The sequence below is a fragment of the Drosophila grimshawi genome, unplaced genomic scaffold (assembly GCF_018153295.1).
Source record: "Drosophila grimshawi isolate 15287-2541.00 unplaced genomic scaffold, ASM1815329v1 contig_1377, whole genome shotgun sequence".
In the NCBI taxonomy this organism is placed as follows: Eukaryota; Metazoa; Arthropoda; class Insecta; order Diptera; family Drosophilidae; genus Drosophila; species Drosophila grimshawi.
Window position 1 is genome coordinate 21,071,935 of NW_025062900.1, and position 26,788 is coordinate 21,098,722.

Sequence of the window (26,788 nt, forward strand, 5' to 3'; positions counted from 1 at the left end):
CTAGGCTTAAACAACATGTGTAATCGAACGCACGTATCGATATATCGCATCATGGTATCAGGGTGGCAACGCTACATCAATGTTTTCTATCGAAGCCAGCAGCACAGAAACGGCGGAAAAACTCAAAAGGAAGTCGACAAAAATGACGCTTGTTCGTTGTGCAACAAAGAAAAATAAAGAATAGTATATTTAGTAAACGCAATTTTCACGTAGAACCATTCGGAATAGAAACACGTTGCGAAAATGCCACGCACAAAGATATCGAAGAACTCGAAGCGCAATCGTGAGGCTGCAAATCGCGAGGAAAAGATTCGCACATTCGAAATTAAAATGGATTCCGTGCTGACGAACATCGACGACGTAGAGAGTCGCTACAAGGCGATGGTCGAAATACAGCTGCAGGCGTTGACCACCCGAATGCCAACAGAGCTGCGCGAGATGAAAATGGCCCTCTTCCTCGAGCTGCTCCCCAACCTCGAACACTTTGCCGACTTCAAGCCCAGCGATCAGACGCAGTACCTCGGATCGCAGTCACTCTGCGCCAACACAACCACCGGCAACGGGGGCAGCAACAGCAATTGCAATATAAAGAACAGCAGCGCACTCACAGCATCGAGCAACAGTCGCAATGATGAAGGTAATTTCCATTCTCATCATTCATTCAGAAAGTGCACCCAACTTGATATTGATATTGATATTCGTCTGTCTGTCGATGTCAAGCTTTACTGACACTCGATCAAAAATGCTCTCCTTAGCCTATATTCAGTTATGTTAAAGGAGAATTGAGCAGTCGGCTAGTTCCGACTGCGGTGATTGTATTTATTGCATTTATTTATAATTTCTTTGGTGACGCGTTCTCTAACTCTGCTTTACTGCTTCTCTCTCTTATCCCCACATTATCATCTACTCACACACGTCGCACTTAAACACACACTCGCACACATATACCACTTGCTGGCATCTGGTCACACTACATTCAGGCTACCTTACAGAGGACAGCTGCTTGAGCGGGGGCGCTATATCGGCCTACGGGGGTTCGATGCGCTCGGTGAAGGCAATGCGCACACCTGGACCACTGCATTCGGCACGTGCGCGTCGCGAACGGCGTAGTCGCTCCGCTTGCGGCGCTGCCAAGGTGCTGCCCAATACGAGCAGCGCAGCAACAGGAGCAGCAGGAGGAGTGGTCAGGAGCAGCTCAAATGCGAGTCGCATCTCACGCAGCAAGATGCGAACTCCGATGACAGCACGTCCTAAGGCATTTAGCGCAGATCGCACTCCCCGCAATCTGCCCAAGCAGCGCTCCACGTCTCCCAGCACACCGCCCATGGCTTTCCTGCGCTGGCCCAAGCCCGGCGAGGTGGCACTCTCCAAGTATGGCAGTCCCATCGTAGCCCAGGTGTAAGTACTTGTCCTCTGTTCTCATGCTAAATTCGCTCCACCATTAAAATTGGAATCGAAAACAGATTTATATATCTGTTGTTTTTCGTTAGTTGAGCTTTTCATTCATTTTTTCCAGTCTTATACCGGAGATAGCAGATTATATTGGTCTATGCTTTCATCCGTTCCTATGAGGCCCATCCATTATAGCTGGGAAATCGTTAACACATCAATAGTGCGAATCGGTAAAGCCTCGATTCTTTCCATTCAGTTGCGTCTTGTGTTTTTTTAAATAGCAAAAATTAAAGAGAACTTATCGATAAATAATAATCCGCATTTATAGCTGAATTCGAATAATTAATTTTATTTCTTGAGAATACAAATAGGATTTGCATAAATTAGAATGAAATCTGAAAACAAGTAATTTCCAATATACGAGCGACAATTGTAATGTATCACCTTATTAAAGATCTCAATCTCCATTTTCTATTTTTGCAGCATGCCAGACAAATTTGCTAATTGCAATATTCCCATCCGCAATGGGGTATTGTCGCTGCGGCCCAAAAAGCTGGACGAGGTGAAGTCGGATCTCGTCGAGCATTTGGATTCAGATACCCTAAGCCAAATAAAGACTCTGCACGAGAACCTGCAAATGATCATGAACTCGGCCAAAATGGCCGGCTTGAAGTAGCCATCGCTTGCAACCCTCTTCTCCATATATAAATATATATATTTTTAATCTATATACATAATTTAGCTTAAGATCAGCTTTCATGCTCAAGTTTCTATTTGTTTAAAATGTATTTTTAAATTAAAGTTCGTTCAACTCAATAAAAATGTATGTGTCTAATCCCAGCAGGCTCAGCGACTTGTCAGTGTTTGAAGAATAAGTTAACTAGAACTGAAAACTGTTTCAGTAGATTTCAAGAATGCCACGCACCAAAATAGGTAAGCGCAAACGCCTGCTGCAGCGAAAGGAAGCAGAGCAGGAGGAGCAGCTGCGCATGGCCGAAATGAAGCTGGAAGCGACACTGGAGAAGATTGATGAGCTGGGCAAGAACTGCATCCAACAGGTCAACAATCGAATGCAGCTAATCCTCGCACGCACCCACAAGCACGTGCTGCAGATGAAGTGGAGCGCGTTTCTCAAGCTCCAGCTGGATCACTTTGCGGACTATCAGTGGATAGGTACGAGTCTTGTCAATCGTAACTAGCAGTTGCTAACTGTGTGCCTTTCCAAAGCCGGGCGAGGTGGCTCTGTCTACGGCTGGCAGCCCACTTGCAGTACAAACGTAAGTCGTATAAATATCGAGAATATATTTTAATTAGTAATAATTATGAGGACAAGAGTTGACTAGATTGAATAGAAGATTGCATACCCTTCTAGACTGGACCATAACAGCTCAGTCTCGGTATTCACTTAAAAAACTGAACTGATAATCACAGAGCAGACAATCCATTATTATGTGTTTGTTTGATAGAGATGGAATCCAGTCCGACATACTGACTACGGTTGAAACATACGGATATATTCAAATTTTCATAATGGCTATCGATGCTGAGCAAGAATATATATACCTTTTATTAGGCGTCTGGTCGATACTTTATACACTTCACGACCCACTTTTTGGACTCTTTGAAGTCAACATCCGATTGGACTTTCAGTTTTAAAATCCACCTCATCTGGGCAAGAGTTGTTACTTAACTATACTTTATAAACTAAGGTTAAGATCGAGTTTCATTATTGTTAACAATGTTGTTGCTGATCTAATCTAATCGCTGCTACAGTTTTCCAGATCGCTGTGCCAATTACCAAAGTGGGGTTGCTGAAGCTGCAATCGCAGAAGATGTCGAAGATGGAATGCGAGGTGCTCAAGCAGTTGGATTCCTCGATTTTGAATCAGATCAGCACATTCAAGGACCAACAAGTTGTGTGGCGGAAAATTCAAAGAATTCATTTTTTTTTTGTTATCTTATTTTATTAATTTATTTAGTCTTTTTCATTATCTCATTTTCAATGCCGTTGTTTTTGTTTTTTTGTGTTGCTGTTGTTGTTACTGTTGTGTTCTTGCATTTCATTGTATATTTAATTTATAATTAATTAATAATTCAATTATTATTATTAATAGATTTGCAAGTACAAACATAAAAATAGCGCACATTATATTAAGTGTTTTTTTGTTGTTTGTTTTGTTTTTGTTTAATGTAAATTCAATTGAAGAGTGTTTTTTGAATTTTACAAATTCCAACTTTTCGGTTCTGTTTATACACCAAAATTACATTTACACATGTACATTATATAATAGAATTTACTTTAAAAAATTAGTCATTTCATTAATTACTTATGCACGTTGTTTGGTTTCTCATAACAAATATTTGTAATTTCTTGAATTTAGTTTAATTGTTTTCTCTTGCAACATTGTGTGATGTGAGTCTTTATATAATATGCAACTGTGTGTGTGTGTGTGTGTGTGTATTTGTGTGTGTTGTAAGTAAGAGAAGGTGTGTCACACATACAATACATAGCAAAAAGGTACATAGACTTACGTAAATAATGTCTGAATTATCATTTCATAGTTATATTATTTTTGTAGCCAGAGACGAAGACAACATATAAACAGTGACAGTGACGGTGACAGTGACAGTGACAGTGAATGAAGAGTGACAACAACACAATATAACATTTAGTTTTCTTATTAACATTTATGTGGCTTGCATTTAGGGTTAATTATCTTTAAGGATATCCTAAGAACATCTAATTTTATACATTTAATTGAAACGCGTTTCTCAAATTATTCCTTAAAATGTAATTATGCTGTGAACAAAATACCTCCTTTATTAATAATTCTTGATTAGGTTTTAAACGCTAAATCAATTAAAAAAAAAAAAAAAAGAAACCCCAATAACTGATAATATAACAGGAAAAACTGGAACAGGAAACAATATTGTATAAATTTGTATGTGCCTAAGTTAGACGAAAAACGTGAATACTTAGAAAGTATACTTGCATATGTAATGATTTGAACTGAAGTTTGCCCGAAATAAAAGTCGACTTTATTCCCATGTACGTATGTATGTATGTATCCCATTTCCCCATTTCTAACGCTTAACTGGCGAAACTAACCTACCGTAAATCAGTTAACTAGGCGCTCCCCGAACGCGTCAACTACGCTAAGTCCATTTTTTCAACCCAACCTCGACAAGTACTACGAATTTATTTTGGTTTCATTTCATTTTGGTTATTTTGTTTGCTTTTCTTTTTGTTTGTTTTTTGTTTTGTCGGTCATCCGCTCACTTGTTTTGTTCTTTATAACACAGCCAATCAACAATACATCGTCCCAGCTTTTCCGATACATCATTTCATCCATGCAAAAATATGTACAGAAGCAGAAACAATATACATATGAATTTGTTTCAATTTAGATGCCATAGTTTGAATCGTTTTCTAAGTTTACCTGTGTCTGTATCTGTGTATCCGTCTGTGTTTGAAGATTAATTTAATCATTTGTAAGCCATTGTGTATAAATTTCTAATCTTTGTATTGAAAGTATTTATGGATATTATGCATTTGTTGTGTGATTTTTATACAAAATTGTGCTATTCTTTTACTATTTTGTTTATAACTATTTGTTTAGGCTGTTGTTTTAGAATTTCATTATAATTTCTTTAAATGCTAATTAATATATATTTCTTCTTTATTTATTTATTTTTGTTTTTTTGTTTTTGTTTTGTTTTGTTTGTATTAGTTCCTTTGGGCACTACTTATTACGGTTCAGGGCTTCTTTGTAATTAGTAAATAGTATTTGTTTTTTGTTTTTGTTTTTGTATTCAATTCTTGTGTTTGTAATATTTATGTTTTAACAATTTGTGGTTGTTTGTTTTGTAGGCTTATGCACGGGTACAGGGCGTTGCATGTTGTTTTGTTATTTTTCATTTTTGTTTCGGTTTTATGTTGTTCTTTTTTTGCTTTTTTTTTTTTAATTTGGTACAAATTTATGGTACTAGGTTGCATAAAAAGTATTACGAGTATGTACAGCAAAAATATATGTATATATATATATATATATATATGTGTGTATATGTGGAAACTAAATGGATTTATTAAAAACTTGTATGCATACATACATTAAATATTTAGAACTTATCTATAGATGTGCTTGTAACTTATTTAAATATATTTATCAAAATCGAAACTGCATTGTTAAATTTGTTTATCATTTATTTTTCTTCTGTATAATTCGTAGCTAGCTTTAGTGGTGTGTGTAATGAATTGATGAAATTAATTCTTATGAATATGAAAGTTTATGTTTTCTTTTATTTTTTATTTTTTTGTTAATTTTTTGTAAATATTTATTTGTGAAATATATATATATATATATATGTATATATATATGCATGTATAACTATTTATTAATTTAATATATAATTTTGTATGCTTATAAATTAATTAATTTCATTAAATGCTTAAATTCATTAATGCACTTTATATGTACTTCTTGTGTTGCTGTGTGTGTGAAATTTGCTATAATCGTCTGCCAAGTCACTTAACTATATATGTTTATATATATATATATATATAGTATATATATATATTTGCAAAATCTATATGTATATACTGGCTAATCTTTAAATATCTTGCATCGTTCAAAACTATTCTAAATGCAGTATACTTGTGTATATTCATTTTGTTGTTGTTCTGGTTGAGGTTTTATTCAGTATAAATAAAGTCTATGTGAGAACCAAGGGAAACTTGCTGAAACTTGGCTTTTGACAATAATGAACTGAATGAACTGGCCGAATACCCCTGCAGAAAGCATTACGATTAATCATCATCATCATCATCATCATCAGTTCTACATAGGTATTTAATCGTCGGTGTGCCGAAGATAATTGCTGACTTCGTGGTTTTAATTTAATTGCATTAAATGTAGCCTCTTACAAAAACGAAATTTAACTAGTGGTGTCTATAAATGTAATCACTTAAGTTACTTATTGAATCAATGTTGTATGTATGTGAAACTTGCAACTAGCATAGAAATATATATAAGTATGTACAAATACATAAATATATGCGTATTGTTAATATTATAACTTTGTGTGGTAGCTAGTATTTATTTATGTTTTGTTTTTCTTTTTATAAGTGTTTATACCATATAAATTTGTATTTTATTATTATAGGTTTTTTTGAACTTAACGAGAGGTATTTCTATTTTCCCAAGTGTTAATATCGCCATTTGTATACACTTTGATTTTATTTAATAATCTTTTTGTATTATTTATCGTTGTCATTGTTTTCTCAGCATCATAATTTGTTAATGTTCTCATATATATAGAAGGAAGTGAAATAAAAAACTGTTAAAGAATCAATTTATTTGTATATATTGTATATAAATTTTTATTTACCTTTTTAAACATATTTAATAAAATTAAAAAATTATATTTAATATACATATATATACATATACAGATATATATATATATATACATATATATATACATATATATATATTGTATATGTGTATATATCATAATATTTGTATAGCATTTTTAAAATTATATTTATAACGATTGAACCCAACTACAGATTACAGATGCGTGAACAAAATCAAAAATCAATAACTAAAATAATTACACAATAAATGGAGAAACATTTCGAAAACTTTCTCGCTCAAGTTGAAATTGAAATAATTGTGGTAAACTACATAAAAATTTGTATAAGAGAAATTTTGTATGTTATCCGATATAACTTTGTTAAAAATTAGTTTAAACAAAAACCTGTAAAATAGCCTTCACATTGAATTGCAACGCCGACTTTTGTGCAGTTCGCCGCGCTTTTCTTTCTGCTTGTTAAAAATTACAAATTAATTAATTACGTTTAAAGCATTAACTAAATTATGAATTACAATTTCGTAAATAATAATAATAATAATAATAATAATAGTAGTAATAATATGTATAAGTATGTAATAGTGAAAAATATATGTACAATTACAGTTGAAGAGTTAATGCAGCTCAATAGTTAAATAGCATAACAAATATACATACATACATACATACATACATACATACATACATACTAATATAAGCAAATTGATTTTGTTTTTCATTAGATTGTTGTTGTTGTTGTTGAACTTGAAATTGAAATTGAATTAGTACGCCGAATAGTTGATGTTCTTAGGGTAATTGCTTAAAATTATATAGGTGTATGTATATAGGGGAAGGGGGGAGGGTTGGATAGAAACGTAAACGTTTGGAAATAGATTGATGTCCGAGGGACACGCTCTACAGCAACAAATATATATGCAACATTAGTATATTACAAAATTTAACAAATTATCACACTGAAAAAAATTCAACACTAATTTTAAATATGTATACATATATATATATTTAGTGTATATATGTGTGTGTGTTATATATGCTTACAATAGTTCGATCAAATTGTATACGCTTTTGTTAATTATATTAATAAATCGCAACGCTAATGCCGAGATATTATTTAAAGCCTAGCAAACTGCTGCTGATCTCTTTCTTTCATTTATTTCTTATTTGTTTTTTCTTTTTTTTATCGATCTATAGTGTTATACATATATCTTTCATAAACAACAGCTTGAAACGTTGCGTCAGCCGCATTATATACATAAATATACACATATATGCATGTATATCATATCTATATGTGTGTGTATGTATATATATATATACATATACATATATATATAGCATCTTAGCCTAAGCTTTTGTTTAAACGTAATAAATAATTTTTTTTGGGTTTTTGTTTTGTTTTTTTTTGTATAATTTTTTTTTAGCAGCTTTTCAAAATATTTAACAACAGCGTTTCTGTTATTTTAAAATTTTCTCTTTTTCGTTTTTTTGTTGTTGTTTGTTTGTTATTTTTTTTTTAGACGAGGTTCCCACATTTTATGCATTACAATTAATATTTGCTAGTTTTAATAATAAATATATTTATGTATATATGTGTATATATATATATATTTTATAACGTTTTGGCTTATTGTAGAGTGCTGCTAATTTAATTTAACTTTAACATGTACATTTTACACATTTCTAGAGGTTCGATCGCTTTTTCAAAACATTTGCTTTTATTCAGCTTTTTCTTTTCTTTTTTTTTTATTATTATTATTTTGTTTACAAAAATGCTGCGACATCCATCATCATTTCTAAATGGAAAACATTCTGAGAGCCTTATAAATGCGTTTGAATAACATAAATTTCTTGTTGTTGTTGTTGATGTTGTTGTTGTTGTTTAGCAGATTTTGTCCTTGAATTGTAGGGATTTTGTTTGCTTAGCCGCCGGCGCCTTAGGGTCACCTTGTGGCGCTGCTCGTAAAGAAGTCCGCTAAGGCGAAAAGGAGACTTGATTTCATTTGTTTTGTGCTTGTTGAGTGCATTTGTCTGCAGTTGCTGCTAAATAATACTTACGCGTCTCGAAGCTGAAGCCCAGCGTTGGGTCTGGCGGTGTGTTGAGCATTGGATTGCCAGTGCTGCCAGTGCCAGTGGGCGTGGCATTGCCGCCCATGGAATTTGTACTATTGCCGCTGCCACCAATCATTGGTCCCTGCTGCAGCGGACTCTGCGGCGTCTGACCGCGCTGTGCCACGCCCGCACCGCCTACGCCCACACCGCCACCAGTGGCAGCGGCAGCCGCCTGCTGAGCACGCACGCTGACCACCGCGCGCAGCTCCTGTTTGACAAAATCCGAATTGGCATTGCCACCGCCACCGCCGCCGCCGCCAGCGTTGCCAGCTGCAAGAATGGAAGAATGGAATGCGCATGGTGAGTGTCTTAACTAATTGTTTGGACTGGCAATACTCATTTTGACCCACAACTAAAAATGATTTTTAGTCACAATTATAATTGTTTTTTGTTTGTTTGTTTTTGGTTTTGGTTTTTTGTTTAACTTGCTAGACAGATAACATAAATAAATACACAACAGACAACAGAATACAACATAAGCATAAATATAATATACATGGAACACAAGTACTTATTAAATACATAAATAATCATTATATATGACATATGTTGGGGCCGGTTCTTGGGTTCTTGGGTAGGCGGGGTAAGGGGGTAAATAAGGTAGACATTAAGGCATGTGTTTGCTTAAAAAAAAACATATATAATAATAATAATAATAAGAAATAATAATCGTTGAAATATTCCGCTTGGCTTTGCTGAGTTTTTTGTGAGTGCTTTGATAGACAAAGTTAATTTGACTTAAGATTTATGCTTAATTTGAATGGATATAGATATATAGATATATATGAAGTCAGTTGAATTTATATCTATATATATATATAGATATATATATATATAGTTTATACTCGTAATTGCTTTTCTTTCTTTTTTCATAACTTCATTCAAAGCACTTACAAATTGTTTGCTCCTTGCGAATATCTCTCAATTAGGAAATAAAATAATAAAAAAAAAACGTTTTCCCAAATATCATAAAGAATAATAAAATACGTATTTTCTTCGACTCGTTTCTGGGGCGGGGTCTCTGCTATACATATACATATAGGTCTAAGGACTTTACATGGGTTAATACAGAGGGGGGTGCAGCAGCGCCTAAAATCTAAACCTTTTTTTAATACTTATGTGTGTATACAAATAGACCTAGATTATATACAAGATCATAGATATATATTTATAGTATACCATTATACAAAACTTGCAAATGTGGTTAGGCAATAAATGTGTGTGCGTGTGTGTGTGTGTGTTTGGTTGTGTGTGTGTGTGTGTTTTAAGGGGATCCCATGGATATTGTTTAGTTTATATGTACAAAATATTTACTTAAATATTTATATGGATTTGTATGCATTTCGTATGTACATAATGATTAGCTCGAATAATGGATTATATACATCATATGTAATATGTATATGGGGGAATATGACATGTGATTACAGCGAGCGCGTGAGCGAGCAGAGATTGAGAAATTTATAGATACAGATACAGAGAGAGAGAGATAGAGAGAGAGAGAGTGTGAGAGAGAGAGAGAGAGAGAGAGAGAGTTCAAGTGTGAGCAGCACACGGCTTACCGGTCTGGGCTCGACCATAGAAATCATTCGCCTGCTGCGATTGACCGTATGCAGCCAGGGCTGCATAGCTGCCGCCACTGACACCAGCGCCGCCGCCGCCACCGCCCAGCCCAATGATGCCATTGCCACCGCCGCTGCCCATGCCACCCACACCCATCATGGCCGGATGCGGCGACATGCTCATCCCATTCATCAGCTGTTGCTGTTGTTGTTGCTGCTGCTGCTGCTGGTGTTGGTGTTGCTGTTGTTGACTAGCGGCGGCAGCTGCATTATCATTATGGTTGTTGTTGTTGTTGTTATTGTTGCCGCTGTTGCTGTTGTTGTTGTTGCTGCTGCTGCTGTTGTTGTTGTTGTTGCCAGGCGACAAACCGAAACGCGTTGAGCCTGTTTCGGTTAAGCGTTTGATTTGTTTGGCTTTGGTTAAAAACTAATCAAATATTAACAAATGTGTGTGTGTGTGTGTTGGTGTGTGTGTGTGTTTGCGAAACGGTGTTGGTATGTGTGAGTGTGTGTGCGTGTGTCTGGTGTGTGAAGCGGTTCATGTATCTCTATTTGAAATCGTAATTACTAATTCAGTTAAGCATCGATCATTTTCATTAATCAATTGCAACTTTTAATGTACGCAAATTGAGTTCTTCAAATCTGGCCATTTTCTTAAATCGATTTCATAATATATATTCTTGATATATCCAACTTTTCGGTGTATTCAAATATTGCAATTAATTTAATTAATTGCCGCACATTGAAAGCTACAATTCCAAATAGTAATTGACTTGTTAACAATTCTGCATTTCAATTTAATTCAAGCTTCAAATGTGTGCTAATTGTTGTCCTTGGTCCTGCAGCGGCGCTAGTCTTCAAGTGGAACTAGTTTAAAATGATCACATGTAAATAAGACTTATTTTGTATTGTTGGAATTCAGCATTTGAAATTAATTTCCATTTTTGTTTACACAATTTTTGTTCACAATTTATGCGCAACTTGTTCTACAGGAATTACAATTAAATTGCAAATAATTATTTATAAATGTATGGATATATTTATGTTGTTAAAGATAAAGAAAGCTCAGATTCAAATGCTCAAAGTCAAAATTACAATTTGAACTAGTTTCGCATGAGGTTTGGAACTAGTTTCAGAAATATTTCGAAATAACAGCTTTAAATTAGTTCAACTTAGATTTGAAATTAGTTCCACTTATTAACATATTTGTGTATACTTAATTTTAGTTTGCGTGTTTTCTGTTTGATATTTGACTAAGAGAAACTAAAACATTTGCAGCAGATGGAGAAACTAATCGAATGCATTATTTTAACTAAAGTTTCCTTTGGGGTACACACATTCTTCTCTTGTTTGGGTATCTGGTATCGGGTCGGTTAAGAACTAAAAAGATGCCGTCTGATTTTGCAGGATGGCGGCTATTTGCGGGACACGCTTCTCGCTCGGCACAACTCACCTGGCAAATGTTGCGTCGCCTGCGGAACGCTGCCCTGCCGCTGGAGCCGCTGCAGCTGTTGCTGCTGGAAGGCATTGCCTGGCGCACCGCCGCCATACGGCGACTGTGGGCCACCGCCGAAACTGAGGCCAACTGGTCCGCTGCTGCCGTCGGGCGTGCTGGCGCCGCTGCCGCCCTGCGCCTGGAAGGAGTTCTGACGCTGCAACACAGCGGCCGCATTGCCCACGGGTCCAACGGCACCGGGTGAGTTGAGGCCGCGGCGCTGCTGCTGCTGCTGCTGTTGTTGCTGCTGCTGATATTGACGCGCATTGAAGTTGTTCTGGTGGGAGATCAGTGAGTGTGTTTTGTTGAGCTGTGTAGTAACTTAGGGACTCACCTGCAGCTGCGCAATGAGCAAGGGATTATTATGCTGTTGCTGTGAGCGACTGGCGTTGCCAGCTGGCAGCGGACCACCCGGTCCGCCACCAACAGCACCAGCGACACCACCGGCTGCTCCACCAGCCACTGTGGTCCATTGCTGCGGACTGCTCTGCATGCCCGGCGATTGCATTCCCGAGCCACTGCCAAACGGTGTATTGGAGCGACCTCCATCGCCAGCCTGTTGCTGCTGCTGCTGTTGCAGATACGCCAACTGTTGCTGCTGTGGATTCTGCTGCTGCTGCTGCTGCGGAGACAGCCGTTGCGCATTTTGAGCAAACTGCGGCCCATATCCTGTTTATCATTGGTTGAGTGAGAAAATGTTAATGGATTTTACAAAGTTTACTTCGGATGTTTACCTTGATTTGGCTGCGGACTGTAGGGTGCACTGCGTCCAGGACTGAGCTGCTGCTGCATCAGCGTTTGCGCAAAGTTGGGACTCAGTTGTGCATCGGCCGGCAGATTGGTCCTCGAGAGCGACACATTCGGCGCCACTGTTGTATTCAGCAGTGAGCCAATATTATTGATGCCCGCATTTATGCCAGCTGCAAGAGAAAGCAGCGCAATTAATAATTATTTCATTTGTGGCGGAGTCCTCTCAGATCATCTTTAGTGCGTGTTTTATACGAGGGGCGGACTCCAGGTTAGGTTAGGTTAAGACGGTTAAAAAACATAGGCCACGTTTGGCCCGAGGTGATACCGTGTGAAATCTAGCTCGGATTTCTTCTACACTCGTCTAAAACCTAAGTTCAAAGATTTGACCAGCCAGTTGCGTTTATAATTATCTAACTCTGATCGCTTTCTGGCAAATGCCGGGAAGAAGTTTTCCGGAGATTCGACTTCTTCGTCTTCTTTACTGCTTCTGCAGAAGTCATTATACGGCACCTGGAGTCCATGAATGCCGACTAACCAGTGTCCTGTTATAGCAGGGAGACTGAGACTGAGATTACATTGATATTGGGCCATATTTGGTGCGATATGCGACCGCATTCGACCTGCGTGTACTTTCTTCCCTGCATACACCTTTTTTTATCCGTGAGGAGGGTTAATAGAGTTCCTTTCCTAGCTAGCTCATCAGCCTTGCAGTTGCCTTCAATGTCCTGGTGGGCGCCAGGCCAGGCTGATAATTGGCTGCTTATGCAGAGCTATGCACGAGCTTGTTACCGATATGGAATTGATTGTCGCTTGGCTAATAATATTTATGTTCACATTGCCTGGACTGACTTCCGCCTTTTTAAGCAATTTAGAGCTTCTCAAAAACACTGCAGTGTGTCAGATGACTGAGGGATAGCTGTATATTGAATAGATCAGAATAGTCACCTCCGCCTGTCGGCGGTCCTGGAGCACTATGGGTTCACTCCTGCCTTGGGGGAAGTATATGCTGAAGGATGTTTCCAGTTGTATTACTGGTACGCAGTAATCTGTATTCAAAGGGATGTTTAAATTCCCTTCTCAAATAGAAGCATGGGTTTTTTTCTGAGCCACTACACTAAGGTTTATCTCCGTGAGTGATGTGAGGGTTGACTCTAACTAACTTACGAAATTCAGACAAAAGACATTTCAGACATTTTATCAGTTAGCCAAACTTTAAGTCGTACTCAAAAGCTAGACAACTATCGTAGATTTCTACATGAGTTGGCTACCACATCTGCGCTCTGAGAATTGGCCAGGCAAGGCACTAAATCATCTCTCGTTTGGCAGACAAAGGATGTGGTTCAGTGCCCATTAGCACTGGCTGACTTCTAGTGATAGACATCTTTGAATAGCTGGCAGACAGAACATGGGAATCAATTACCACCATAAAACTCTGGTGCAGTGGCTGATAAGCAACCATGCAATCAGATTGTCTGTCCCTCAAGGCGACTTCTGCTAATGCCTTGCCCAGTCCAACCTACGGAATGAAAAATGGAACATCTTGTCTGAGATAGCTACACATTCAAAGAGTAGAAAACTAAAGGGCTTTGAGCAGATCTTCCTACTACTGCTAATCGCCCAAAACTTAACCCAAACTAAATAAATTTAGCTATCTTGTGGAAGTCATGGATGTAAGGCAATGCCAGAGTATTGGTTAATTCATTCATTCATTCATTGGCACTCACTTGCATTCTCTGGGACGAGCAACTGTTGCTTTTGCTGCTGTTGCAGCAGTCGCTCCTTTTGCTGTTGCTGCTGCTGGCGCATGTTGCGCATTTGCTGATTGGGCAGCACAACGCAGCCGCCGGGCGTGGCTACAGCATTCATGGGGCCACGCCCACGCGCCTGATAAATGGGCGGTGGCCGTTGGAAGCGACCGGCCTCCATTAAATGTTCCTGTTGCCGTTGCTGCTGGCGTATCAGATGTTGTTGCTGTTGCTGCTGCTGATGCTGTTGTTGTTGCTGCTGCTGCTGCTGTTGATGTTGCTGCTGCAGTCCAAGCATTCCTGGATATGCAGGAGGCTGCAAATGTTGCTGACGCTGTTGTTGTTGCTGCTGCTGCTGTTGTTGCTGCTGCTGCTGCTGTTGTTGCTGCTGCTGTTGCTGTGCGAGCAGCTGTTGATGCTGTTGCTGTGACATAATCAACTGCGGATTCATAGCGTGCAACACGCCAAAGGCGGCCGTTTCCACATCGAGCATCAGCGATTTCTGTATATCGCTGATGGCCGAAGCCTCTGAGGGTGCCGCACTTCCAATGGGCGTGTCATCCGGATAATAATCCATAAAGCTGTCCAGCAGCTTCGACAGCTCCGGATCGGGCGCACCAGCCGACGTTGATGTTGAGGCCGCTATGGTTTGATTTGAGGTAGTTGCTGTTGTCGCCAGCTGCTGTTGCTGTTGCTGGTAAGCCAGCTGCTGCTGCTGCTGCTGGCTGAGGTAGATATCGTTTTGCTGTACCGTTGACTGCTGCTGCTGCTGATGTTGCTGCTGATGTTGCTGCTGCTGTTGATGTTGCTGCTGCAATTGTTGTTGCTGCTGTTGCTGCTGCTGCTGCTGTTGCAATTGTTGCTGCTGTTTGCGCGCCCGACTGTTGGCTGCTGCTGTTGTCGCTGTCGCCGCTTTGGGTCCGCTTTGGCTGGCGGCACTAATGAGATTGCCCGGCACCGACAGAGAGCTGCTCACACTGTTCACCGAGGAGCTGGTGATGTCCGGCAGTGTTTTCACCTGCAGCGGCTGCTCCGGATTTGGTGCTTTGGGCAGCTTGATGGGATTCTGCAGCAGCTTCGCCAGCATCTTGTTCTCTGAGCAGAGCTTGCTGGGCTTATCCTCCGAGCGCTTAACGGCAATGTCAACGTCCGGCTCGTTGAGCGAACGCTTGCGACTCATTGCCGGATCACTTTGGATTTTGAGCATGCGTTTGAGATCCTCGTTGCTCATGTTGGCGCCGCCACCAGCGCCACCACTGCCACCGCCACCACCACTGCCGCCGCCGAGCATGCCATGCCCATGGCCATGACCGCCGCCATCGTCCTTCTGCAGCTGACGCATCAGTTCGCTCTGCCGCACATTGTTCAGCATTCCAGGTCCGCCAGTGCCGCTGCCCGCACCCGTTCCGCCCGCTCCGCTGCCATCATCCTCCTCGCTCTTCTCGTTCAGCAGCTGCAATCATTGTAAGCAATTATTAGTTGTGTGCATATCCAATATCTCTGCCAACTTACCTTGAGCAGCATCGGATTCTGGGAGTTGCCCGCCTTTTGCAGCAGCGCTGCATTTGCTGCACCGCGTCCAACAAGGGGACCGAACAGCCCCATCTGACCGCCCAATTTGAAGCTGCCCGCCGGTCCGACAACGGATCCCACATTGAGCTTCTCATCCTCGTTACACTCTTGCTTGAAGTACTGCATTAGATGAAATAAAATCATTAAAATATCAGTTTTTGAATTTATATCACTTCAATTAGCAAAGCTCAATTGAAGTTGGTTTGATGTGATTTTTTCTCGAAACCAGAGCTGATCAGACTATGGATTGTCAGCGCCTTCAATAGACAACCGATATTTATCGATAAGAAAGCTTGAGTCAGCATGCTTAATGCATAGGAAGTTACCGTCATCTTGCAGATACCGAAAAATGTATATAATTTCCGGACCACGCCCACTTGCGCCTATAAAAATCACAAAAGCCTAAGGTTCTCCCAAATATAGAACTAGATTTGTTAAGCTTGGAACGAGGATTACCATTCACATCCACCTAAGATTAATAAGAACATTTCTTGGACCACTGCATATAACATGCTCAACAATCGATAGTCCGATGTTGTGTAATCGATAGTTCTGCACCTCTAATCGGACGGACTTAAATTCACTTTTCCGTGAATTTTAAATTGAAATTAATAAATATTTTCAAAGAATTTTATTCTTTAAATCAATAATCTTACCTTTTCTTCATCACCCAAACCGCCGGCCTGCGATTTGGTAAGTAGATGACGCAGCCGCTCCGAAGATTCCTGCAGTGGTGGCGTCTGTTGCTGCTGCTGCTGCTGTTGTTGTTGCTGCTGGGAGGTGAGCAGCAAACCACCGACGCCATTTGGCAGACCAACGCCGATTAGAGCAGAGTTGTTGTTACTGCTGCTGTTGCTGTTGTTGGCATTGTTGTTGGCCGTCTGTTGCTGCTGTTGCTGTTGCTCCTTATCCGGTTTGCTGTCCGCCGGATCGTAGGAGTGAAAATTGAAACCGTAGCTGCTGCTCCCGCCGGCACCGGCGCTGGCATTCGATTGCGGCGAGGGCAAACTGGCCGCCGAATGCGAGGAGAGCTGATAGGGTGTCGCTGGCGAGGCACACACAGCCGGACTGAAGCCATGGCCCGAGGGCGGACGTGGCGTACTCACCGGCGTGGCGACCGAGGCCCGTGAATTGGGCCGCGAATCTGTCCAGGCGCCAACGCCTCCGCTGGGATCCATGTCGAACGAGGAATGTGCGATATCAAACTCGAAGGCATCGCTGCCATAAAACGAATGCTCGCCGGGCGCCGGCGATGCAGTGAATGCATTCACCAGCGTTGCCGCCGACGAGGCATTTCCACCTGATGCGCCACTGTTGCCCAAACGCTGCTGCATGCCGCTGCCATTGAGGATGGCAGAGCTCATCAGAGGTCCGCCCACATTCGTTGTCTGTGTGTTGCTGCCACCTCCACTGTTGTTGTTGTTGCTGCCGTTGTTGCTGTTGTTGCTGCTGTTGTTGTTGCTGCTGTTGTTGTTGTTGTTGTGCGGACCGCCGCCGACAAGACCGCCAAGCAGATGTGTGGGCAGCATTGCGGCGGCAGAGGATGTGGAGGAGGATGTGGAACTGTGGCCCAGCACCTCCATGGAGAGTGTATTGACCAGCGTGCTGGCCAAATGGGCGCCCGGCGACATGGCGCACATCTGACTCAAGCCGAGACTCAAGCCGGCAGTGGCGCCTCCGCTGCCCGCACCGGTGTTGTTGCTATTCATATCGTTCTCGGAGTTGAGCAGCGTCTGCACGGACATTATGAAATCACTCTCGCCGGGCGTGTGATTGAGGAACAGTCTCGAATTGGCCTTCACATGCACATAGACATCGGGTGCGCCGAGCCGTAAGCGAAATGGACGTGATATAACATTGGAGATGGAGCCGCCGCCGCCGCCCGATCCCGGATTGCCACCAGAATTGCTGGCATTTGCAGAGCTGCCCGGTGAATGGACTACCGCCGAGTCCTGAATGTCGCGCAGATGCGATTTGAGCGTGGATAGATCATGCGGATGGCATAGATCCTGCCAGAGTCGACCCACCCACGTCTGCAGATGCTGCTTGAACGGATCACGCAGCGCCGTCGCATCCAGGCTGAGTATTTTCCCATGCACATCCAACTTGAAGGTCATCTCCTCGGTCGGCTGATGATGCACATGCTGCTGTATATTGATCTCCAGCGGCGACTCATCCTCCGGCCGTGTGATCAGACACAGCACCGAGCTGCTCGCATCCGCGTCGTCTGCAAGAGTTAACATTTTAGATTTATAATAATCGTCAATAAAAGATTCTTCTTTGTTTGCTTGTTTTCTGTAATTTCCTGAGTCTTACTCTTCCAAATCCTTTGCAACTGACAAGCTGAATAATATATATTTCTATATATTTCAAGTAGTTTTCTGTCAAATTTTATGTTTTAACTAAACATGCTAATTCTTTTAGAATACAGTTTAGTTTTCCCTAGATAAATATCTTTATCTTTTCTTTTATCTATTTGAATTCTAAGTTGAATGTTCTTTGTTGTATATGCCAGAATAATTATTATAAAGAGTATTTAACAATGATCTTTAAAATGAAAACTGAACCGTAAAAGCTCGCTTATATTTTGCGATAAACACGTCGATCAATCAATCAATCAATCAATCACTGAGGATCTTCACTTGTCTTTAAAATTAGCTTCTCTAATCGCACAAGCTAAAATTAGCTGGAAGTTGAAAGAATTCGTTGACTCACCCTTCACTGGCGCCGCTATCAACACGACCTCTTCATACTTGTCCTGGTGTCCGGACTGCCTGAGCGGCTTTTGGTCCATGGCATCGCCGCAATTGGAGGATGAGGATGAGGAGGACGAGGAAGTTTGTGTCGCTGGTCGCGTATCCTTGACTAGCATGCGCACCTTGGTCGAAATGCTGCGCTTCGATTTACTCGCAACGATGCCACTGCCACCTCCTCCAGGTCCTGGGCCTGCTCCATTGCCCGCACTGGAGCTGGAATTGGAGCTGGCTGATTGCTGTGAGGCATTGCCATTGTTTAGCTCATCGAGATCGCCCCAGACGCCGCCAGTCGCTGAACTGTTGCCACCTCCACTTCCCCCGCCTCCGCTGTTGTTGCTGTTGCTGCTGCTGCTGTACATGTTGTTTATGATCGGCTCCAGTTTGGCGTGATCCCCCGAATAGAGGTACATGTAGAGCGGCTGATGGAAGAGCTCGTGCTTCTCATAGCCGATCAGTTCGCGTATGTTCTGCGTGCAGGACTCAATGATGCCGTTCGCGTTCACCTGCAGCAGGACCCAACCCACCGAGCTGATGTAATGTTCGAGTGCCTCGAAATAAGCTGATATTTCCGGCACTTGACCGTTCAGAAGCGATGGCTCTGGCAATGGTGGCTCCGTTGATGAGACTTCACCCTGTTGCACAGGGTGTATCGAGCAGTTGTCTGTCGCACAACGGGTGCACCGGGTTGAGGTTGCTTGTGGTTTGTGGCTATTATTATTATTATTATTATTATTGTTGTTATTATTGTTATTATTATTGTTATTATTATTATTATTATTATTATTGTTGTTGTTGGTCGTTGTTGTGGAGTTGTTGTTATTATTGGTAGATGTTGAGGATATATCACGGCTTTGGCCTTTGTCACAAATATCACGATACTGTAAAGATAAAATAACAATGAAGGGAAATAATTAAAAATTAATTAATAATTAAATAATTAATCATGCGATTATTATTTAGTGTTCTGTTGCGTATATTTGAAGATGAAAAATTAATAAATGTTAGTATTTATTTATTTTTATGTTATATTTCTCAAAATATTAACAGATCGGCTACGATGAGTTCCACCTCTCCTTGCGAATTAAAGCTTCCCAATTTTTGGCTGCAGTCAAGACGATTTTCGGACTCATTTATTTCCGGTCAAAACATATTTGAAATTAAATTCGTAATACACAAATGTAACTCAATATACATACATATGTATGCATGTGTGTAAGTACGTATGTATATACAAATAGGGGTATGCAAACATTTTGCAATGCGGAAGTGTTCTCTGTGTGCACAAATGTTGTGCTCATTTATGTATAATAATAATAAAAAAAAGAAAACAAAAGAAAAACAAAAAACGAAAAAGACCAGACCAGAGCATCAACAACAACAACACAAAGCTCTCCAGCTCCACTCATAATAATTATTATAGCTAACATTCGTGATCGACAGCCGTTTGCTGTTTTTTTTTGTTTTGCAAAGCTTTTGGCTGGCCGACTCACCGACTCAGCGAGAAAAGAGAGAGTAAAGCTCGCGCTGCTCATCATCATGCGTCGGTGTTTCGCTCATTGCTGTGTTTACACAATGAAGTGCAATAAACCGCATTTCATCTCATCTCATCTCAGTTCGACACTGATATGTGTTTGTGTGTGTGTATTATATTTTTACTTCAGCACGCAAATTTTTCGCGCGCGTTTGAGCTTTGAGTCATTGACACAACCAAAATATACACAAACACACTCCACACATACACACGCACTCACAAAACGCAGCGAAAAGCGCTTCAATGAAAGCACAACAAACATACTCCAAACATACTTTTTGTTTCTTAATATTATTCTGTGTGTTTGAAAAGTTTTAAGACGTAGTTGAGACACACACACAAATTTCACAAATTGCACAAATTTTCACAACAACAACATTGTCAAGGTCAATCAACTTGATGGCGCGTGTTGTCAGCATGTCAATGGCTCTTCTATCGTTAACAGTTATTTTTCATTTTTGCTGTTATTGTTATATTTTTGCTGTTTTTTTGTGTATTTATGCGTTTGCGTGTTATTCGAAAGTGCTTAGAATCACTCACTTTAAGAATTATGGCCAAAATAAACAAAAAAGTAAAATCACAGAAGCGTTGCGCACACTCAGCACTGTCACAAAGTTGCCGAAATACTAAACACACATTTTTTGATGCAATTGTATTATTGTATTAAAAAAAAAAAAGAAAAAAAAACAGAAACCCGAAAACACGACGAAAAATGCGAATACAACAACAACAAAGAAGGCGCAAGCCAACGAAGCGTTGCTCTCTCTTTCTGGCCCTCTCGCGCTGCGCTCAACTCAACTCTCTCCTGGTGCTCTCCGGCGACCGTTTGTTTACCGGCTCACGTGTGATACGCTTACATGTGCATGTGTGCATGTGTGTATGGGTGACTGTGTGCTTTCTGTTATCACCCATTGGCTTTGCACCTTGTGTGAGAGGGCGTCGTTGCTGCCGTTGCTGCTGTTGCTACTGCACACACGCAAGTTATAACAACAACAACAGCAAAAATATGAAATTGCAAAGTGCGACGTCATCGCCAAAAAGCGAACAGTTCGTTGATCTGCCCAGTGCAATTGGGAGAGGATAGAGCGAGCTTTTACTTCTTTTTCTTGTTTGCAATGAAGCTCTCATCATATTTACACACACACATGCATACACACACATACATATGCGCCAGCCAACCCGGAAAAGTTGCTTAAGCAGCGGGCACAAAACAATTTTTTTTTTCTTTTTTGGGGTGAAGGCACTCCGAAAATATCAGTCAAATGATAAAATGAACAATAACATGAAGCAGAGCATGCAATAACGAATATATATGTCTAAAACGTGTCTGCTCTTTTTGTTCTTTAAATATACAAATGTGTATAGCTTCAATTTAGCGCATCAGCATCAGGTAATGTGCGAATTGTGCGAGGAGAGAGCTTTAAAGAGCGCAGATGCAAAGCCGCGAAGCAGGCACTAAAAAAAAAACGAATCATAAAACTGAAATAGATCCACGCACAACACAATACACAAAAAAAAGGGGTAAGTATCTGTGTCTGGCAAAAACAATGCGAGCTCGGGTTCATGATCAAGTGAGGGAAGGAAATTAATGAACAGACTTGCCACTTATGATCAACTTATCATAATAATACACAAAAATTTCAAATGCTGTGGATTGTTCTATAGAATTTAGATTAAAATTGAAATACTTTCGAACTTTAGATCGTTTCTAGCAATTTCTTAACAACAGAACACATTTAATATGCCAGCTTTCTCACTCGCACATCGAAAAAATATGCCAGCAGTGAGCGAGCTAGGAAATACTTGGCTCAGTGACAACAGCCGTGACTTGGGTGACTAACCAGCAAAGCTCTCTGGCTTTTCAAAACAAATGTAAGTACGTAAATAAATATATATATATACAAAGATACATACATATATACATAGATGAGTTATAAGCCGCAAATAAGCTGAGCATAACAGCAAAGTCAAGTTTTGAGCCGTTATTTGATACTCTTCGATTTTTAGCAATTGAAATGTTTTGGCTGTGACTAATTGGCAAGAAGAAGCTGAAAATTACCACTAGTTTTATATTAACAGTTCCGTAACAAATAGAATATGAAATTTTAACAAAATATATATTGGTGAAACTTTGGTAATAATTTAGCAATGCTAAGTTCTAAGGAACTGGATAATACTAATGACTAAAAGTAATAAAGAAAATTATATATGAAAGATATTTCAAAGAACTTGAAATGTTTTTTTTAACCCAATAATACTATTGACCATTTTCACAATTCCATTTGTCGTTTTTCTTTTTATCATTTACAAGTTTTTTATAGTCGAATATGGCAGAGCATATTGGTTATGAGTAAGGTCTGTCGAGAGATACCAAACATGAAAGGAAGTTTCCGTTTAACCCTTTTCTAAAGATCGACTAATAAATTTCCCGGCATTATTTTAAAGCTAGAGTTTGCAGACTGTTCACTGAAGATTGGCTAAAATTGTAAGCTTGTAATTTATTGCTATCAGAGTATTCCGTAGTCGGTTACATGTGAGAGCAACGTTCTCACTTCGTTAAAGACATATTGTTTTTTTTAAGAAGACTTTCAGTTATTGCCATTAGACTAAATAACTTAACTTTAATTTATAATTTAATTTTATTTTCTGCTAATTTTATTAAAAATACGTCAAATTGCAATTTGTCACAGTCTGTTCCATAATTGCATTGGTAGTCTAAAAAAAAAAAAAATATCGCACAAAATTAGTGGCATCCCTTTGGTAATAAAATTAAAATTAATGCTGGGCAGCAGCCGCCTGCTCATTAGCCATAAATCAGCGCAATGTAATTCAATTAATTGTCGTTTTCATTTTTGTGTGCAGAACACCCCTAATATATTCTTTAGATAGCTGTGCTAACCCAACTTAATTGCATTAACTCGCCGAATAGTTAAATAAAATTATGGAATATTTGTTGTAATGTTTTTCTTCTTGTTCTTTTTTTTTTTTGTAAATTCCTGGAATTTGTTGTTTTTGTTGTGGCTTTTGTGTTGTCGCTGCCGCATTTAATTTAATTTTGTTTTTGAAGTTCGGCAAAGCGTGGCGCTTACAATTTGCATAATAAAGTGCTTAGGCTACCTGAAACCAATAAAAGAAATACTCAAAACACAAATTAAACAAATCAAACAAAAATAACATTAAAAAAAAAAACAACAAAAAAAACAAGAGAACCTAAAAAAACATGACTAGAATTCAGCGCCGTGTGTCGCTGTCATTGGAAACATAAATAAATTTATGTAAATTAAATACAAATATTAATTAAATTCTTGCAGGCCAAATTACGTCAGTCAAACCAAACAATCTGCTGGGGTCCTCTTGTCTTCCTCAGGCTTAATGTTGGCTCGTTGCGAATTATTTTAATCTCGTTTTCGTTTTCGGTACGCTTTCAGTTTATAAAATAATTGCTTTTTAATTGAGGCGCCATGGAACAGAACAACTGCTTGGAAATTACATTGGGGATTTGTCTCTTCTAATTGATCAATTGGATATTCCACACAGAACTCACCAGCGAAATCCCCACAGAGTGTCACAATTTATTTAAAACTTTGCTTATTAGTTTTCTTTGATGAGTGGCGCCGTTAAATAAATGTTAGTTTCATGGATTGACTTACCGTTCGAACCACTTGATTTAATATTGCCGCCTTATCCGGTTTCGTTGATGTCATATCTCCACGTTTATTGAGCTGCAGGAACTCCGACAGCTGCTCAATATAATTGTTTTCCATTTCACGTCGTCGTTTCTCATTGTTGCACTTGTTTATTTGTGATTGGGGCTGCAAAATTGTACAACAACATTAATAAATTAAATGGAAAGCCACAAAAAACACTGTCAATCTTATGCATATTGGAATAAAGAACGTGAACTTTCTATCCGAGAAACCCACGAAATATAACAGTACTTGTGATATCGATTTATAATAAAGTTTATATAGTTTACATAGCGCTTTTTGTGACAGCTTTTATAACTACAATTTATGTTTAAATGCAACATTTTAACTAGTTTTTTTTCGAGTATAATTTCTAATGTGAAACCTTGTATATAACGGTACTGATAATGCTTCAAAATTATTCCCAACCCATTTGCTAAATTTTCATTTGTGCCTATATCATTTCCATTTTTTTTAAACCATTTAGCTATATATACAAATATATAGATATCGAACAAATATTAAAAAAAAATTCTAAATACTCAAAAACAAAAATGTGTTAAAATTTAAAAAGCCTTTTTCCTTTTTCCAGAAATATATTTCTGAATAATAGAAAATATTTCTAAAAAGTAGAAATGCAAATAATTGTTTAGAAAAAATCATTTCTGAAATGCAGAAAATAGTAATAGAAATTTGTTCTCTTTGCTGCTATTTTTGAAACTCAGTTGGAAATCAAATGGATTGCGAACGAGTTCAAATAGCCGTAAGATATTTTCAAATTATATTTAATTATATGAATTTACCCAGAAGGTAAATGATATATATGTGAAATCTTAAATTACTAATCATAATCATAAAATAAGTTTGAAAAGGGAGCTGAGAGATTTGTAAGAGATTTGTATACACAAATAAAATAAAACTGGAAATTAAACATATTTTTTCTATATTTTAAAAAAGTTTAACCTAGAATTTTTGCCTTGCTGGTTTTTTCTTTGTAAAATTCGCCACGATTTATTTTTGTGAGTGTTTATCGACATTATCTAAATGGCTTATATATATATATTATTTTTTTTCTACATTTTAAAAAAGTGTCTCCAACAATTAAGAGAAGAATTATACTGGTGTTTTGGAGAGAGATAAGCTTCCGTTCAAGAAATATGCTTGCCGAATAACAAGGTGAGTTACCCACTGATTCATCTTCTTTATATATATATTATCTACATTATATATTATCTACATTATCTGAATGGCTTACCAAATTGATTTTCGTGTCCGTCTTGCGGCGAATCTTGCGCGCCGACGTCGCTGAGTTGGCTGGAATCGGCGATGCCACCGCATTCATGGCGGGCGATCGCTGCAGCGCCGCTGCAATCCGTGCCGTTGCGGAGTTTAACTGCTGCTGCTGATGCAGCGGTTGTTGCTGCTGCTGATGTTGCTGCTGCTGCTGCTGCTGGTGTGGGTGATGCTGCTGATGTTGGTGCTGCTGCTGTTGTTGGTAGAGAAGCTGTTGCTGCTGTTGCTGTTGCTGCAGGGTGAGCAAATTGCTGGCAGCTGCTGCTGCTGCTGCTGCAGCGGCGGCAGCGGCGGCGGCAACTGCTGCTGGCGAGGGTGAGGATAGGGGCAGGGGCAGGGGCGAGGGTGAGGCGGTGTTACAGCTGCTAACACCAGCGCCAGCACCAACAGCGCCTCCTCCGCTCGCTGCCGTCGCGCGCTGCAGCGGCGTGCTGGGCGCCAATCCGTGTTGCAATTGGGCCACCGGTGCCGGGACGGGGCCCGGACCAGTTACCACGCTACCGCCAGTGGCTGAGATTGTAACGGCTGCGGTCGCAGCGGCCGGCGATGAGCGCGGATTGCAAGCTGAGTGGTTGTGGTTGTTGTTGATGTTGCTGTTGCTGTTGCTGCTGCTGTTGCTATTGTTGTAGCTGTTGATGTTGATGTTGATGTTGCTGTTGTGCTTGTTGCTTGTGGCAGCTGCTGCACCGTGTGTTGTTGCTGTACCTGAGGCCCAATGATCTGGTAAGTCACCTGGGCTAAGCCTGCAAATAGAGTAGCAAATCAAATTACATTTGAAATTAGTGGAAAGTTTTCGCTTTTCATTTAAATTTGTGCCAAAGCTGTCACTTTGACATTGCCATTTGCCATTGACCACCTGTTTGGTGCCACAGACACAGGCACAGACACAGACAAAACACGCCTCAAACTAAATGCAAAAGAGGCCTCGATCTGACTCGATTATAGCCTCATTCATTAGCATTCTCGAATCGCATTCACAGACCGACTCAAGTAAGTGCCTCAGATTATAAAATAAAAGCGTTTAGCTTGCAAAATGCTCATTAAATTTGTTGACTATAATCAGCATAAATGAATCCAATTAGATCATATTGAGAAGTGATCAACAAAACAACAATTATATATACATACACATAAACTAAATAATAAACTTAAAATACAAAATAAATAATAAATATTTCTGAGAAATTTGCTGTTAATAAAGCACAAATTTGACAGAGCCAATAAAAATCGCATTATTCTTTTAGTTCTTATTGAGATGTAGCCAAAGTGTGTCTACATTGGAAAATATTTGTAAACATTTTTCGCATATTGCTGAAATTGACAGGCACTCTTCAAATTGCGAAAATTATAAGGAAAAATAGTAGCAAGTTTTTGAAGTGGACCCTTCGTAAATAGAAAGCAAATAAAATGCCACACAAAATAAACAATTAATCACGTAACCAAACACATGCAAAAAAGTTGTATAAACAATTTTAAAAGACAACAAGCAAAAGAGACAAACAAATCAAGAACAACGAGCAAAAT

General features: G+C 39.4%; 3 protein-coding genes and 1 long non-coding RNA gene across 5 annotated transcripts in view; 2 read left to right on the forward strand and 2 right to left on the reverse strand.

The window, feature by feature from the left end:
- Positions 1–2: 2 nt before the first annotated feature.
- On the forward strand, positions 3–2,225 carry LOC6566484 (borealin). 2 transcript variants are annotated; one of them, XM_032739613.2, is made up of 3 exons: positions 3–637; positions 993–1,398; positions 1,876–2,225. In XM_032739613.2, the coding sequence occupies exons 1-3, from the start codon at positions 244–246 to the stop codon at positions 2,066–2,068; spliced, it is 993 nt and encodes a 330-aa protein (XP_032595504.1). In that variant the 5' UTR covers positions 3–243; the 3' UTR covers positions 2,069–2,225. The 2 variants fall into 2 exon arrangements, with proteins under 2 accessions (XP_032595504.1, XP_032595503.1); XM_032739612.2 differs by having other exon boundaries at positions 5–637; positions 981–1,398.
- Positions 2,226–2,261: 36 nt separating this feature from the next.
- Positions 2,262–3,372, forward strand: LOC6566485. The gene is made up of 3 exons (XM_001993069.2): positions 2,262–2,565; positions 2,620–2,669; positions 3,166–3,372. The coding sequence occupies exons 1-3, from the start codon at positions 2,307–2,309 to the stop codon at positions 3,205–3,207; spliced, it is 351 nt and encodes a 116-aa protein (XP_001993105.2). The 5' UTR covers positions 2,262–2,306; the 3' UTR covers positions 3,208–3,372.
- A 5,118-nt stretch (positions 3,373–8,490) lies between these two features.
- LOC6566486 (neurogenic protein mastermind) lies at positions 8,491–25,877 on the reverse strand (the record flags this gene model as incomplete). The annotated part of the gene is made up of 13 exons (XM_043214426.1): positions 8,491–8,737; positions 8,821–9,144; positions 10,437–10,820; positions 11,890–12,208; positions 12,266–12,600; positions 12,666–12,851; positions 14,406–15,879; positions 15,939–16,118; positions 16,655–18,225; positions 18,714–19,632; positions 23,936–24,097; positions 25,227–25,401; positions 25,555–25,877. Coding segments are annotated over 13 exons (6,384 nt in total), but the record flags the coding sequence as incomplete, so codon positions are not given.
- Positions 25,878–25,918: 41 nt separating this feature from the next.
- The window catches only part of LOC116805738, an 82,769-nt gene continuing 81,899 nt past the window's right edge, over positions 25,919–26,788 (reverse strand). The window contains exon 3 of the long non-coding RNA XR_004365367.1: positions 25,919–26,007. This is a non-coding gene — a long non-coding RNA (uncharacterized LOC116805738). The remainder of the gene's footprint in view (positions 26,008–26,788) is intronic.

What these genes read in the sequence shown, in the direction of transcription:
- LOC6566485 (XM_001993069.2), top strand. Translation starts at nt 2,307, where the DNA reads ATGCCACGCACCAAAATAGGTAAGCGCAAACGCCTGCTGCAGCGAAAG. An exon ending in TGCGGACTATCAGTGGATAG is followed by an intron (nt 2,566 to 2,619) that starts GTACGAGTCTTG and finishes GCCTTTCCAAAG; the next exon opens with CCGGGCGAGGTGGCTCTGTC. An exon ending in AGCCCACTTGCAGTACAAAC is followed by an intron (nt 2,670 to 3,165) that starts GTAAGTCGTATA and finishes TCGCTGCTACAG; the next exon opens with TTTTCCAGATCGCTGTGCCA.
- LOC6566484 (XM_032739612.2), top strand. Translation starts at nt 244, where the DNA reads ATGCCACGCACAAAGATATCGAAGAACTCGAAGCGCAATCGTGAGGCT. An exon ending in CAACAGTCGCAATGATGAAG is followed by an intron (nt 638 to 980) that starts GTAATTTCCATT and finishes CACTACATTCAG; the next exon opens with GCTACCTTACAGAGGACAGC. An exon ending in AGTCCCATCGTAGCCCAGGT is followed by an intron (nt 1,399 to 1,875) that starts GTAAGTACTTGT and finishes CTATTTTTGCAG; the next exon opens with CATGCCAGACAAATTTGCTA.